Source organism: Panthera leo, chromosome F3, assembly GCF_018350215.1.
Source record: "Panthera leo isolate Ple1 chromosome F3, P.leo_Ple1_pat1.1, whole genome shotgun sequence".
In the NCBI taxonomy this organism is placed as follows: domain Eukaryota; kingdom Metazoa; phylum Chordata; class Mammalia; order Carnivora; family Felidae; genus Panthera; species Panthera leo.
Genome location: NC_056696.1, coordinates 63484023 through 63501108, shown reverse-complemented (window position 1 = coordinate 63501108; position 17086 = coordinate 63484023). Strand labels below are relative to the sequence as shown.

The 17086-nt window shown below is 43.9% G+C and overlaps 1 protein-coding gene across 1 annotated transcript; it reads left to right on the top strand.

Moving 5' to 3' along the window:
- The first annotated feature begins 6979 nt into the window (after window positions 1-6979).
- Window positions 6980-16501, top strand: FCRLA (Fc receptor like A). The gene is made up of 6 exons (XM_042925865.1): window positions 6980-7108; window positions 9921-9968; window positions 10224-10376; window positions 11147-11413; window positions 11995-12279; window positions 13142-16501. Exons 1-6 carry the CDS (start codon window positions 7030-7032, stop codon window positions 13432-13434), a joined length of 1125 nt encoding a protein of 374 aa, XP_042781799.1. The 5' UTR covers window positions 6980-7029; the 3' UTR covers window positions 13435-16501.
- Window positions 16502-17086: the final 585 nt, after the last annotated feature.

Here is a 17086-nt window from a genome sequence, read left to right as displayed (position 1 = left end):
GATTTTTTTAAAATTCGATTTTCATTTCATTTGATTGTATTCATTTTTTTCCAATTTTCAATCATTTTCCTTTTTTCCCCTTTATTTCCCCCTTTTCTTTTCTTTCCCTTTTTTCTCTATCAAGCTTCTTTCAACAACCAGACCAAAGACATCTAGGATCTAGCATCTTTTATTTGATTTTTTTGTGTTGCTTTTAATTCTTAAAATTTTTTTTTACTTTATTCATTCCTTTTCCTCCTTCAGAATGATGAAACGAAACAATTCACCCCAAAAGAAAGAACAGGAAGGAATGACAGCCAGAGATTTGGTCAACACAGATACAAGTGAGATGTCTGAACCAGAATTTAGAGTCACAATAATAAGATTACTAGCTGGGTGAAGAAAAATCTTAATCATTTCTACATCATTTCTGCCAGTAAAACAGAGTTTTGTAAGCCTTCTTTTTGCTTACGGTGATAACAAACAAAATTGCAGGCTTTAACCTTAAAAAAAAAATGCAAGGTTTCATAACTATTAAAAGGAGCCTTAAAAGAGATGAAATAAATGTCCCTTCTCTTCTGAATCAATAGAGGGAGCATGATCCTTCTGTATCATAAACCTGGCCCAAAGAATCCAACTCGAGAAGGTGTCGAAGTAAAGACTTCTTATGGGAATATCAATCCTGTTATCTTGAGCGGAAAAAGAGACTTGTGTGAATATTCCTAATTGTTTACCAACTTCTTCTGTTAATATCAACCTGTCTTTGGAAGTAAAACTTTTTTTTTTTTGCTTTTTCTTTTAATCAAGTTTTTAATTTTTTTTTCTTTTGCAAATTTTTACTTAAATTCTAGTTATGGAAGTAAAATGTGACTAAGGGGGGGCTTGTGGAAGAACTTCTTGAAAGATGGCCATGTTCGGCGAAAATGACCCTTCAAAAGGAAACCCATAATTCTACCTGGTTATCTTATTTTTTACTTTGTTGCCTGGGCAGTAATGTGGTAATTGACATCTCTGTATTCCTGCACAGAGTAAATACTTGTAAAATTGCTCTATTGACCCTTGAGTTTTTTTCATGTGTGTGTGTGTTGTGGGGGGAAAGCCTGTGGTTCTGCTAGAATTATTACTTCAACAAAGAAATTGAGAGATGTATTTCAACTAACACATTTCATTAACCAATACACAGAGCAACTGAGAACTGAAGACAGGCCCAAATAAAGCGGCCAAGAGAAGGGAGGTAGACTGTCATCTTGGGCCCCAGCAGGAGCCGGCCTGCCTCTGTGATGCACCTCTAGGCAGCTCAGAATTCCTCTGTTTTGTTGGATGAATCTGCAGACCCATCATGAAAGGAGTCAGCTCAGAATTCCTCTGTTTTGCTGGATCAGCCTGCAGACCCATCACAAAAGGAGTAAGAAAAAAATACACGCATACGTATTTTTTTAATCCTCTGTGGCCCAAGAACCTCAAACAGTATTAATTTCTCCAGGAGAAAAAAGCTCAGGGCACTATCCTCCGTGAAATAGCCTTGATTCTTTCATTTGCTGCCGGCAGTCAAGTTAAAGGAAAAGCTCAGGACACGATCTTCCAGGAAGATGTGTGTTTTCCTCATGAAACTGAGGCCCACCTGGCAGCAGAATGAGTTTCTCATACTTCTAGTGTCCTGGGGACAAGGGATCGGCTTGCTTGAGGAACTGGAACCACTCCCTGAGAGGGAAACAATCGAGCGAGAGGCTTGGTGCATGGGAGGCTCAGAGCATCCTTGTGCTTGGTTTCTGAATGTATGTTCTAAACTCTATGCCTGTGGGGTGCATGGGTGGCTCAGTCGGTTGAGCGTCTGACTCTTGATTTCGGCTCAGGTCATGATCTCACGGTTGTGAGATCGAGTCCCTTGTGGGGCTGAGCATGGACCCTGCTTGGGATTCTCTCTCCCTCCCCCTCTGCCTCTCACTCTCTTAAAATAAATAAAGAAACATTAAAAAAACACACACAAAAAAACACGCATCTGGGGCATGTCAGTTGATGTCTGGCTTATCTGGACACTTCCAGCTTCTATCTGCACAATCTGAAATAGACCTGAGAGTATTCTTTTTGTTCCCCTCCCCCTGCCTCCCTCCTTTTCTCCCTTCCTCCTTTTTTTCCTCCTTCCTTCCCTTTTCCTCCTCCTCCTCTCCCTCCCTCCCTTTATTTCTTCTGTCTTTCTTTTATAAGAAATGAACAAACAGTGGAATTCTCCTACACTGCTGGTAGGATCGTAAAATGGCCCGGTGACTTTGAAAAAACAGTTTGACGGTTTCTTAAATAGTTAAACATATAGACTTGAAATTATAAAACGCTTAGAAAAAAACATAGCGCAGAAGTTTTATGGCATTGAACTTAGCATTGATTTCTTGGGTGTGACACCAAAGTTACCAGCAACAAAAGGAAAATAGACAAGTTGGACTTTCTAAAAGTTAAAAATTTTGTGCATCAAAAAACATCCACATAATGAAAAGACACCCCCCAGAATGAGTGAAAACATTTGCAAGTCATAAATCTGATGAGGCGTTAATGTCCAGAACATACAGAGAACTCTTAAAACTCAACAAAGAAAAATCAGATTTTAAAATGGGCACAGAATTTGAATAGACATTTCTTTTTATTTTGTTATGCTTATTTATTTTTGAGAGAGAGAGAGTTCGTGTAAGTGGGGAGGGGCAGGGGCGGGGGGTGGGGGGACAAAGGATCCGAATTGGGCTTTGAGCTGACGGCAGCGAGCCCAATGCAGGGCTGGAACTCACAAACTGTGAGATGATAGCCTGAGCTGAAGTTGGATGCTCAACCGACTGAGCCACCCCCCCCCCCCAAGATCCCCTGAATAGACATTTTTCTAAAGAAGATAAACAAATGGGCAATAAGCACATAAAAAGATGTTCAATATCACTAATCATTAGGGAAATGCAAATCAAAACTATAATAAGATACTGCCTCCCACCCATTAGGATGGCTACGCTCAGAAAAACCAACAGAAAAGAAGTGATTCTACTGATGTGAGGTACTTAGAGTAGTCAGGATTACGGAGACAGAAGGTCGAAAGGTGATCACCCTTCTACTGGGAAGATGAAGGGTTCTTGTTTAATGGGGACAGGGTTTCAGCTTCACAAGATGAAAGCCTTACGGGGATGGATGAACGTATTTAATACCACTGGACTGTATACTTAAAAATAGTTAAGATGGTCGATTTTATCAAGATGGCGTATTTTACGACAATAAAAAAATTATGCAAATTACACAAATACACGCGTTTTTACTTTTTACTTACATAGAAGAGTAAAAATTCAGAAATAAAAATGTTAAACATACACCTACACCTCATGAGCCAGCCAGTCTACTCCTAATTACTCAATACAAACGAAAGCTACTAAGTCCTGGGGATAGAACGACAGCATGGTGGGGGCGCCTGGGTGGCTCAGTTGGTTAAACGTCTGGTTTGGGCTCGGGTCATGATCTCACAGTTTGTGAGTTTGAGCCCCGCGGCGGGCTCTGTGCTGACAACTCAGAGCCTGGAGCCTGTTTAGGATTCTGTGTTTCTGTCTCTCTCTGCCCCTCCCCCACTCACACTCTGTTTGTCTCTCTCTCTCTCTCTCTCTCAAAAATAAATAAAACATTAAAAAAAAAAAAGAACTACAGCGTGGTAACTAGAGCTAATAATGCTGGATTGTATATTTGAAAGTGGCTAAGAGAGTAGATCTTAAAAGTTCTCGTCACCAGAAGAAAAAATTTGTAACTATGTGTGGTGATGGATGTTAATTAGACTTAAGGTGGTGATTATTCTGTGATATATGCAAATATTTAATTATTGTGTTGTACACCTGAAACTAATATGCTATATGCCAATGATATCTCACTATAAATAATTGACTAATTAAGGAATTAAGAAAGCCAGTGTGCATGTGACAACCTGTACAGGAATGTCCATCACAGTTTTATTTATTTTATTTGGGGCTAAAAATATTTGCACGATCCAGCCAGAAAGAGACATGGAGGAAACCCAAAAACACAATGCTAAGTGAAAGAAGCCAATCTGAAAGGTTACACGCTGTAGAAGTCCAACTCTGACATTCTGGAAAAGGCAAAATTATGGAGACAGTATAAAAAGACCAGTGGTTACCAGGGTTTGGGATGAATAGACAGAACACAGAAGGTGGTTAGAGCAGTGAAAATACTCTGTATGATACTATAATAATGGATATAAGTCATTACACATTTGTCCAAACCTATAGAATGCATAACCCCAAGAGTAAACCCTAATGTCAACTATGGATTTTGAGTGATGGTAATATACCAATGTAGGTTCATCAACTGTAACTGATGTACCACTCTTGGGAGAATGTTGCTAATGAGGGAGTCTGTGCATGGGCCGGGGACACAGGGGTACCCTCTGCACCTTCCCCTCAATTTTGTTGTGAATCTAAAACTACTCTTAAAAAATCCTGTTTAACATCCTATACACATACACTCACTCACACACACACACACACACACACACACACACACACACCTGACCTGAAGAATGGCAGATAAGGAATTAAGGACCTCTTGTCCAAGCCCAGCAAAAGGCTAATAAAAGAAATTCACAAGAAAAAAAAAAGAAGAAAGCAAGTCTCAGAACAATCAACATAATGTGATTCTATTTATTAAAGGTTCAAAAGTACAAAGTTATTGCAACGATAAAATAAAGGGAGTGACAGATACACCATCAGGATTGTGGGTGATGATCATGGGGCAGGAAGTGTCATCAGAAGGGATCCACACCGTACTTCATGGATAATGGCAATATTCTATTTCTTCCACTGAGTGAGGGCACAAAACTGCATATTGCATCATTAGTCTTTAGACCTTCACATCTTTATAAATATTTTTACCTACTCAATAAAAAAAAAAAAAAAGAAAAAAGAAACACCAGCCCACTAGTGACAAGCCAGGTGCAGCTGGGAATGGCAGCAGTCTAACTGGTGTTGGGATGGGGTGAAGGCAGGGACTTGTCCCAGTTCCCCGTGAGGGTTCTGGGATGATCTTGGTGGCAGGGCTCCCTCCGTGAACTGGATTTCGGTCTTCATAAGCACATCGCAAGGCCCGGGGTGGCTTTTCCCCACTAACTAGTTCATTGATTAGGCTTCAAGGGAGTAAAATTTCCCAGAGACCGTCGTAGGAATTTAAGTGCGGAGAATACGATAGCTTCGCCCCACATCTTCAGAGGCCATCTCGTTTCCCATATTGAGATCTCGTGAGTTGATGCAGACGGTACAGAGGAGGGTCTCTATCCAGTCATGACACTGTGGCAAGGGCAGTTAAGTCGAGAGGATGCCAAAGAGAGGGAAAGATCTTTGTGGTTGGTTTAGAAGCCCCTTAAAGACCTATCTAACCCCGGGACTCTGTTTTAGGGAGTGTTAGGAGTGGAGGTCCATCTAAACACATTTCATTTTCTTGATTTTTATTAGATCCGGCCAAGAATTTTCTTCCTCTTCTGAGGCTTCAGAGTCTTTCACATCACGTCAGCTGCAGGGCTCACTGCCTCACTGACTCTCCCCACGCCCATATTTTCAACCCCCACTGGAGTCCCTGGGGCCACCTGCACAAAAATACATGTCTCTCAGAAAATGGAAAATCTATTCTAAATGCTTATTTTAGATTGAGAAGTATCCGTTCTCTCATGGCCGTGTTGCCAACAGGTCTGCTCTGATCTGTGGTTTTTGCACAGCTGAAGGGGCACGCTGGCCCTCCCTCTGACTTCAAGCAGGACTGCGTTCTCCCATTTCTGATGATTTGTTTCATCTCAACGTGGGTGTTATGCTGGGGAGGGGTGAGGAATGTGGTCCCTGTGACCAGAGGCCTGGGCCCTGCCATTAAGTAGGCCTTGAACAAACAGCAAACATTCGGAGGCAAGGACAACGGTTCCCATAAGGCCACCTGGAGCTGAAGAGAGATGCTAGGGCCTCCCTATCGCCCTTATTCCTGCGTCTCCTTAGGTTTCTCAAGCTATCAGATGCCTCCTATCTCTGATTTCCTCAGGATCAGTGGCTCAAGCTTTGGCCCTGGGCCTGAGCCCTGGGCTTACTGCTGTGTCTTCTAGAAGTCAATGTCCTTCTTTCCTCTCCTCTTTCCCAGGGGGCTCTCTCTGCTTCATACTCAGATTTCCTGAGTTAGGATATTCCTAACATATTCAGTTAAAAAAATTTTTTTAATGCTTATTTATTTTTGACACAGAGAGAGAGAGAGACAGAGCATGAGCAGGGGAGGGGCAGAGAGAGAGGGGGACACAGAATCCGAAGCAGGCGCCAACCTCCGAGCTGTCAGCACAGAGCCTGACGCGGGGCTCGAACTCACAAGCTGTGAGATCGTGACCTGAGCTGAAGTCAGACGCTCAACCGACTCAGCCACCCAAGTGCCCCTGAATATCCAGCTTTAATCGTGCCACAGAAAAAGCCAGCAGAGACATGAGACTAGAGAAATTTGTGCACAAATCTGTGTGGGCTTTGGATGGTTGGAGCCTACAAGGGACTAACCTGATATCTGATTGGGTGCCATTACTGATCTTCCCGCTCTGTCACTCTGGTCACTAGAAACACGTAAGGCTTGCGGCAGGATAGGGCAGGACATGTGAATTCTCATCATTGCTTTCCCAGTGAATGTCTGTGTTGCCTTCAAGCAATTTCCTGCTTCTTGCCTGTTGTTTCACTAGTGAGATGAAGGGTTAGTGCACTGACCCTTGCCAGAGTGCCACAAAGGCCAAAAGGAGATCAGACAGTTAGGTGCTTTGGAAGGTCTTGAGCTCTATGGGGGAATTCTTGAACAACTGAGAGTGTTACTATTTCATCCATAACCCTTTGGTTGTAAATGATCCTGGAGCCAACCTAGCTGAATCTGAATGATGAAAGCCAATCACAAAGTTGAAAATAGACCCCAGATGCAAGGAGATGAGACAGTTAGATTAACTTCCTCTTTTCTAATTTGAGAGGTTTCATGTTGAAGAAAATCAGTGCGTTAGAGGCTGCTGGAGACCTAAACACAGTCACCATGAAGCTGGGCTGTGTCTGCACGGCTGGGGCCTTCCACTTTTCTCCTACTATGCTCTGGGCAGGCCCGATGCTGCTGGGTAAGTGAAATGTTTGAATGCTGGTGTGGGAACAGAGATATGCCTGACTTGGATCAAGGGAAAGAAACATGGACTGACTTTGGCCCAAAGAAGCAATGTTCAGGTGGGACATGAAGGATAGACGTTACAAAGTCCGGTGTGCTGGCTTGAATGGCCCTTTCTGAATATAAAAATCTGCAAGCCTTTCCCATTCTAAAAGTCCCCTTGACTATGATGCTCTCTATTTAGCTACCCTCTCAATTCTTTTCCTTCTTCTTCTCAAAGATTTCTTGAAAGAGTAGTTTGCACTTGTTTTCTCCACTTCCTCACTTTTCACTCACTCATGCCTCAGTGCTCCCAGTCTGGTTTCCACTGGAATCAGCTTTGCCCAGGGTGCAGTGACTTCTGTGTTGACTTCACCATTTTCCATTTTTTAATTCTTATCCTGCTGGACTTCTCTGCCGCATTGGGCAGTGTTGGTCACTTATTCTTTCTTGGCATTCTCTACTCAGCTGGGTTCCACTCACCATTTTCTCCTTGTACTCCATGTACCTGTCTTTGTCCCTTTGGTGTCTTCTCCTCTCTTCCCCTTATAGACTGGTGTTTTCTACGGTTGCATTCCTGCCACCCTACTCCTCTCTCTCTTCGCACAATCTCCTTAGTGAGCTCATTTATCTCTATACTTTTTACCACTACAGCTATCTATTTAAGAGTCCACAGCCCGATCTCCACCCCTAATTGTGCTTCTGAGTTTCAGTCCAAGATCAAATTTTGCACGAGACGTATCTACCTGCATGTTTCACAGGCATCTCAGCACAATATGACCAGAGCCAAACTCACCTGTTTTCTTGGCTCCTGCCTCTCCTGATTGCGTCTTTCGCTATTTCTGACCTTGGCTCATGGCATCCGCCCAGACATCCAGGCCAAAAATTGGGGAGATAACTTAGACACTTCCTCTCCGTCCCCTGCATAGGATCCATCAGCAAGTTTGGCAAAATGAACCTTCTAAACTGTTCTTAGAGCCAGTGCCTTCCTTGAAACAGAACTAATAGTATCCTAGGACAAGCCGTCATCATTTCTGATTTTGGATAGTCCAATAACTTCCTAAGTAATCCCTGTGTCTCAGCCTTGTGTCCTTAAAATGGATTTTGCACTCTGCAACCAATGCACACAAGGCCCACCATAGCCGGCCCCCATTTCACCTCTTCAGCCTCTACCCTTACCTGTAAATTATGCTGTAATAAACCCTAACCTGCTTATATTAATTCATTCACACACTGGACTCTTACCTATCTCCAAGCTTTACTTATACTGCCTGAAATGGTCTCTTCCCTTCACTCACAAACTTCCTGGTATCCCTAAAGATTCAGCCGAGGTGACATCTTCACCAGGGAACCTTCTTTGAACCCTCCTTTCTGCCCCAGTTGCTGCCTATCATACCTCTTTGTCATTAATTTCCTCCTCATGCTGAAAGAATCTCTTCATGTGCCTGTGCCTTCCACCAAACTGAGTTATTTGTAGATAGGGACAATGCTTTATTGGTTTTGTTTTTTAACCTTGTCGTGTTCATGCTTGAATTTTTAACATCCTACACTGTCCCTGCACAACAATTTTGTTGAATCATTTTATTAAACTCATAGAAACAGGACTGGGTGACCATATGACGATACAACGCCGGCCTTATGGCGAGAACTCCAGACATTCTGGTTTCAAGCTGTTCTTACTAGCTCTATGTCGCCTTGGAAAATTCACTTTTTGTATCTCTGAATTCCATTTTCTTATGCATAAAATGAGACGAATACCTACCACAGTTTTTTGAGTGAAAGTGCCTGGCAGCCCACAAGTTCATTTTCAGAAAGGAATGGCGGTGGAGTCCAGTTGAGTGACAGCAGAGGAACTGAAAAAGGTAGCATCAGGGTGGTGAAGGGACCTGAGAGCGGAGCTAAAGAAAACACCTGGTACCGGTGTAATGAGAATTAGGAAGTGGAGAGGGCCTTGCTAGGAGAAGTTACAGGGTCAAAGAAGAGTACTGGGACTCTGGGAGTGGAAGAGAGCAAAGGCAAGTGGGTCAGGAAAGAACAGATTGAAGACTTGAATATATGTGAACGGCCGTGGAGGCAGAAGAAGGGGAGAGGGATTAAGGGACAAGAAGCAGTCGTGAACATGGGGAAAATGGAATTTACTTTGCCTGAGTCAACCATGGTTGAAGAGATGCAGTGAGAAATCCTTAACTGTGTTAACCTGAAAGCAAAGAAAGAATTGTTCCATAGTCACCAGTACAGCCTGGGAGGAGAGGCTTGGGATAGAGAGAAGGACATAGGGAGAGCTCTAGAGTTGCCGTGGAAAGTTCAAGTCCAGAGGACATCAAGGTAGAGATGGGAGAGCTCTCCCAAAAGGAAGAGCAAGGAAGAAGGAGACACAGCTAGGTATTGAAAGCTCTTGGGTAGATGATATATTCAAGGATGAAGAGCCAGGGGAATGTTAAGAAAATGAAAATATGGAAGAACCCCCACCCCCCCCAAGGAAGGTCCGAGGATTGCAGTAGATCAAGTCTAAACAGTGAAGTAAAAAGAACACTGATTTTGGACTCAGGTATACCTTACTTTCTTGCTCCATTCTCTTTTTTGAAATTTTGAATAAGTTAGTTAACTATTCTAAGCCTATTTCTTTTTGAGTTATAAAATGAGAGTGAAATCACATACCTACAAATCTTGTGAAGATTAAGTAAAATAATGTGTAAAAGTGCCCAGCAGTGTCCGGCACCCAGTAAGTGTCAAAATCTGACCATCTCCCTTTCCCTTTTGTCTTGCATCTGCCTGCTCTGGGGTCATAGTTGTCTTTGGCTTCTGGTTTCATGCACCAGCGGCTGGATGTCCTGCTGGTGAGTTCACATGCCTCCATCCCCTCCCCACCCTCTTCCCCAAACCACAGTCCGTTCACTAAGAGCACCTGGAAGCCAGTGAATCAAGTCAGAAGTATGGGTCAAGAGACACATATGGGTTTTGGCGTCTCCCCCTTATCACTGTGAAGAGGATGATTCCCCCAGAGAGGGAGGGCTCCTTGTGGAAGGCAGTTTTCTGTCTTCTTCTTCCAAGTCACGGCATTGTTTTCTGGTCTCAAACCACGCTCTCCCCAGCTGCCAGTTTTGAGACACTGCAGTGTGAAGGACCTGTCAGCACCCAGGACAGCAGCTGCGATACTGAGGAGGACTTGACGAGCCCAAGGGAAGTTGACTTCCAGTTCAAAGGCTACACTTTCAGTGAACCCTTCCATCTGATTGTGTCCTACGGTGAGGTCTTAGGAGGGACAGTGCAGGACTGTTCTTTCTCCCATTTTCCAACCCTGTCCTTTCAGCCTGACGGCCCACTCAGGAGGGTGCCCCCAGGAAATTGGCCATGGGATGGGATAGAGTAGCCCCTCGCCTTTATCCATGGGAGATATGTCCCAAAACCCCCAGTGGGTCCCTGGAACTGGGGATAGTACCTAAACATACTATGTTTTCTCTATACATACATACCTGTGATAAAGTGTAAACTAGGCACAGTAAGGGACCAATAAGAGATTAACAACAATAGCTAATAATATAGAATAGTTATAACAATATACTGTGATAAGAGTTATGTGAATGTGGCTTCTCCCTCTCTCAAAATATCTTATAGTACTAATACTCATTCTTCTCGTGATGATGTGAGATGATAAAGCGCCTATGTGATGAGATGAAGAGAGTGAATGACATGAGCATTGTGATATAGCGTTAGGCTACTATTGACCTTCTGATGACATGTCAGAAGGACAATCATTTGCTTCTGGACTGCAGTTGAGTATGGAAAGCCAAACTGTGGTTAAGGGGAGACTACTCTACCTTCTTCCCCATATTTAGCCCACAAAAGTGAGGGTTTCCTCAGTCTTAGCTCCTAGAGAAGTTGTTCCACAATCCCAACCAGGGGTTGGGTCCCTGAGAAACTTTAGACGGGGTCGGGGGGCGGTCTGTGTGGGCAGCACTGGGGGAAATCCCAAGGAAGGCAGGGGGTCACACTCAGCTCTTGCTTTGGGTCGCAGACTGGCTGATTCTCCAAGGTCCAGTCAGCCCTATATTTGAAGGAGACCCACTAATTCTACGCTGCCAGGCCTGGCAAGACTGGCCACTGACCCAGATCACCTTCTACCGAGATGGCTCAGCTCTGGGACCCCCTGGACCTAATAAGGAATTCTCCATCGCCGTGGTACAACAGACTGACAGCGGGCACTATCACTGCAGTGGGATCTTCAGGAGCCCTGGTCCTGGGAGACAAGAAACAGCATCTTCCGTGGCTATCAAGGTCCAAGGTGAGACCTGGAGGGAATGATATTGTAGCAGAGGCAGGTATGGAGACACAGAGGGACCAAGACTGTCTTTCATTGGATGTGGCGAGATCACTGGAGGCTAAGGAACAGGTTGCTGGCAAATGCAACCTGTTAGGCGTCAGGAGGGGCATCATCTCAGCATTATGTTCGCAAGTCATCCAGCACTCTCCAAGCTCCGCCCACTTCCTGCAGCTCTATCCTACAGATCCATGTTCCCCAGTGTTCGCTGTTTGGGCATCTGGACCATTGTCAGGTTTGCCCACCTCCGGGTCTTTTCTAATCTCATCTACTTGAAGAGAGAGAAGATTCCAAATGTTCAAATGGAGCTTTTCTAAGAATGCTCATTGCTGACGGAAATAGGGAGAGGAACACGTGACGGGGTTCTTTGGGTACAATAACCTTTGGCGTGTAGGTTAGCACAGCATTTAATAATGACCTCAGCCTGCACGCATTCTGCCATGTTATCCTAAATCATGCGGTACAATGTTATCTGCTGTATTCGTTCTTTGTCTAGCATGAATGCAAGATGGCTGAGTGCTTCTTTCCCCCCATCTCTCCTCCAGAACTGTTTCCAACCCCACTTCTCAGAGCCGCCCCCTCAGCTGAGCCCCAAGAGGGGGGTCCAGTGACCCTGAGCTGTCAGACAAAGCTGCCCCTGCATAGGTCAACTGCCCGCCTCTTCTTCTCCTTCTACAAGGACGGCAGGACAGTGCGCGGCAGGGGTCTCTCCTCAGAATTCCAGATCCCCAGAGCTTCAGAGGCACACTCTGGGTCCTACTGGTGTGAAGCAGCCACTGAGGACAACCAAGTTTGGAAACAGAGCTCCAAGCTGGAGATCCGGGTGCAGGGTAAGTTAGTAGGTTTTTGTCTGGCCTTTGTGAAAAGTGAGGGAAAGGAAGACTGGACCCATGGGCCAGCGTTTGGTGTGAACAGGTTAAGAAAGGACACAGAGGAGGCAGGAGCAATAATCCAGAGTCTTCCAGAGATGGAAGAGAGCACAGACAGGGAACTTCTCCCTCACACCATGGTGCACACTTCACCAAACCAAGACCTGAGCCAGCTCCACAGCTGCTGCCTCAGAGGCCTTGTGCTCCCTACCTGAACTCTGGGCATCAGCAGGAACATAGTATCCTAGAATGAAGATGAGGTCGTCTGGGGTTTGTGTTGTTCTGGGACCCCCAATTAAGAAGGTTGCATTTGGCCTGATATAATATACCCAGAGGAGGTAACGAGGGCAATGACTGGGCTTAAAGCCACGTCGTAAGAAAAATAATGGGGAGGGGTGGAAGATGTTCATCTTGAAGAGGATGTGACCCAAGCAGCCAGCAGAGGTGTCCTCAAAACACTGAAGGCTGGCACAAAGATGAAGAGTTGCACTAAGGTCACATATAGTGAAGAGGTTGACCTAGGACCAGGTACCACATCCATGCTGTAGGGAATTACGTTCTGAGAGTAGGCTAATATGCATGTGCCCGTAATGTTGATGCCTCATCACTGAAGAGTTTCACACTGAGGTAGCCAAGTGTCAGATTCAAACTTTGACCATGAGGGGGTCCTCAAACCTCTGTTGTCATTAGATCTCCCTCCCCCCGCCCCCACACACAAAACAAGAAAGCCACTTTCAGAAAACAAGAAAGATTGACCATGAATATGAGTCTAGGGACAGAGCCAGACTTCACTCTTACATGTGCCTCCCACCCCATAATGCAGGACCCTCCAGCTCTACTGCAGCCCCCACCTTGAGTCCAGCTCCTCAGAAATCGACCGTTCCAGAATCTACTCCAACCGAGTCACCTGGACCTCACCCTCCACTGTCCACTCCTTCTAAGAATCCAGGCTTCTCCTCTCCTCTGCGGGTGCCAGACCCCCATCTGAATCACCAGATGGGCATTCTTCTCAAACAAATGCAGGATATGAGAGTTCTCCTCGGTCACCTGGTCATGGAGCTGAGGGACTTATCTGGCCACCTGAAGCTTGAGACCACAAAGAGTCATGCCAAATAGGAGTAAACAATCCACTCGCAGTTTTGCCCAACTACTCCCGATAAACTCAACTTTTTCTATCTTTCCTCTTTCTGTCCTATACATACACATAATACCCACAAATAACTTCACAAATTGCCCAGTGTTACGGTAGAGTAACAGAGACAGATGAGTAGATGTAAATTTGCACAAGGCGATCATTGGAGTCTAACTAGAATTGTGTATTCTCTCACAATGTGACAACATAATCCTGTTGTCTCTAAACCAGGAGTTGCCTTCTGCTGCCCAGACCAGAATCTGGTGATTGAAAGAAAATCAATGATATGGATTTAGTGCAGCGGTCTCAATCGGAGGCAACCCCGACCCCCAACCAAGGGGATATTTGGCAATGTCTGGAGACATTTTTGGTCTTCACATTGCGGAGGGCGGGGGGGGTGCTACTGGCATCTAGTGAGTAGAAGCCAAGGACACTGCTACACATCAGGTAACACACACTGGACAAGCCCCCACAGCAAAGGATTATCTGGCTCAAAATGTCAGTAGTGCTGAGATTGAGAAACTTCAACCTAGTGGAAGCTAGGTGTTAGGCTCTGGGGTGGGACTTTACCTCTTTGCTGGCTGCCCCCCTCCAGCATCGTTCAGCAAATATTGATTACATGCTGGTATTTTGTTGGCCTCCACCACATACCAAAGTTTGTTCTCTGTTAAGTATACTCATAAGATAGTGTCCCTGCCTGTAGAGGGTTTAGACTTTGGGATAGAGAAGCAGTAATACCCTTTCCCATCAAACAATTAAAGCAGGGTATTGGAAAATTTCCTGCAGGATCCTACTGGACTCAGAAATATGTGATTGAGCATAACATTGCCAGAACAGTAATTATGGGTTTTAATACACTTGTGTCTGAAATGTTTTTCTTTAAAAAAATACATATGTCTATTTTGGTACCATAATAAGACTTTTTTTTCTACATTCGGACTGCTACTGTGCATTCACAGCCAATGAAAGATAGCTTGACAGCTTTTACGATAACCTTTGGTCGGTGGGTTAGCACACCATTTAACAATGACCTCAGCCAGCACGCATTTTCCCATGTTATCCTGAATCATGTGGTACGATGTTATCTGCTCTATTCTTTCTTTGTGCCATTTATTCTGTGCAGTTTTGACCCATAATGATTTGTGATCTCTCCAGACATGCCACAAAGAAACGAAGGAATAGAATCGTGCTGGATATTAAAACTTGAGTTTTGTGGTGGTTCTTAAATACCCGTTGTATGGTGGTTCTTCGTACTCTAAAATTCATGTTCTCTGGTGGTTCTTAACACCTTCAGGGTGAAGGATCAGGAGGCAATTGGGAATTGGTAAAAGCCCGTAAACATCTTTGCAGCGGGAGGATCAACTCACATCTGTGAATGAGAGTTGCAAGAAACGATGACCAGAGATATTCCATGACTTTGGTGGCTTTGAAAACAGGGAAGTTCAATTGCCAAAGGACGGTGCTGGATGTACCTCCAAAGATACTATGTTATAACCATCCTACTTGGAGTTTATCTCAGCTAATGGTATCATTTTCGTGAATGCATCCTGCAAGCTCTCATGCTAAACAAGGGATTCACGTACAGATAATAAGAGCTATTAGAGATCAGAGAAGGAAGAAATGGATACAGCTGGCTGAGATGGGTGTCACGCTCCTCAACCGTGGGTCTATGTGCACCTCTGTCATCACGCTGCATTTGAATTTGTTATTCTCCTTATTATTTCTATTCATTGGAGGGTGAGCTCTTTGAGAGCTCCTGGAGCTCTTTGTTCTTCATTGGTTCTTTGCTGTCTAGTTTAATGAGGCATAGTTAAGCTCTAAAATTCTGTTTAGTTGAATTGAGTTGAACCAGCACAAGGGAATATATCTTGAAGAAGATGGGAATGAGTGGTTTGTCTGGCATCAGAAAAATCTCCAGACTCTGCCCAGGGGACCCAGCCTACTTGGAAGTTGGAAGCCTCGGGGAGAGGATCTCCTATCATCAGGGATGAGGAAGGCAAGACAAGAGCTGAAAGGATGGGGGCCAGGGGCTCTTACCTGTCTCCATCTGCCCTTCTAGCCTGGGGAGTTTGGGAGGGGGTGGAAAAGAGGAACTGTTACACTGGGTCTGGGTTATGGCCAGTGCAGTTTAGGGTTCTGTAACCCACAGAGGTCCCAATGCGGCCATGCTAGATGCTGCCTCTGGAATCAACACTAGGTAACAAGCACCTCCATTATCCTGGAAAATTGAATACTTGCATACACTATAACCCAGAATCCAATGCCCGGGTGTATATGCCCCAAATAGATTTCAGCATATGTGTATCAGAAGACAGGTATAATAACGTTCATAATTCTTACAGATAGTAAAAGCAAAATTTTGGAATCAATTCAGTTGTCCACCAACAGAAAAATGGACAAATTGTGCAACTTTCACAGAATGGAATACAGTACGACAGTAAAAATTAGCAAACCATAGTTAAAATGAAGCAACATAAAAAATATCGGGGATATAACTTTGAGTGAAAAAAACAAGTCCCAGAAGATACCACACAGTGTGATGCCCTTTATACAAAGCTTAAGAACAAGTAAAACAAAAGAATATATTGTTTAGGCATTCACATATACGTAGGATAAACCTTTTAAAAAGGCATGAAAATGGAAATACCAAGATCAGGATAGTTACCTTTGAGGGGTTGACTGGGGAGATCATGAGGGAGAAATGCATAGGTAAATACAAATTATTAGTGATTTAAAAAATCTTCTGAGTAGAAATTTAAGTCTCCTTTAAATATATATCTCTCTGTACATATCTTCAAATTCCTATGTGTTTTCTCCCTTTAGCTTTTCTTAGAGGTGATAAGAAGCCAAGTTTACCTCCTACAATGTGGAGTTGTTCCTTCCTTTATCGCTCCTCAAGGAACCATACCACCCTATTAAAGACTGTCCCACGTACCCTCGGTATTGCTGGATTTGGTGAACCTTTGTTTGTTGACCTTAAAGTCATGACTATATATGTTTCATACATTTTCCCCAGCCTCAATCAAGTCAGACAAACTAGCTCTTTTTTTTTTTTTTTTTTTTTTTGCAGTACTGAAGAAACTTCACTTAATCTAACATTTATGTACAGAGTATTGTGCTCTTAGAAAAAAAAAGAAGCCGCTATATAGGGGAAAAGAATATAAATTTAACATGATCTCTGCTCTCAAAGAAGAATTTACTTGGGGCACCTGGATGGCTCAGTTGGTTAAGTGACCGACTCTTGATTTGGGCTCCGGTCATAATCTCGCACTCCATGTTGAGCCCCACGTTGGGTTTCTCTCTCTCTCTCTCTCTCTCTCTCTCTCAAAATAAATAAATAAACTTAAAAAAAAAAGAGTTCCCTTGAAGTTTGTAAAGTCTAAGTTGATCACACTATATGTTCCTTTATTCCTTTATACATCTGTGGGGAAAAAACAACAACAGCCTCTGCACAGGAAACAGTAAACAGAGTGAAAGGGGAACCTCTGAAGTAGGAGAAAATATTTGCAAACCACGTATCTTGTAAGGCATTCACATCCAAAATATATAAAGAACTCATACAACTAAATAGCAAAAAACCAAATAACTTGATTTAAAAATGGGCAAAGGACTTGAATAGACACTTCTCAAAATAAA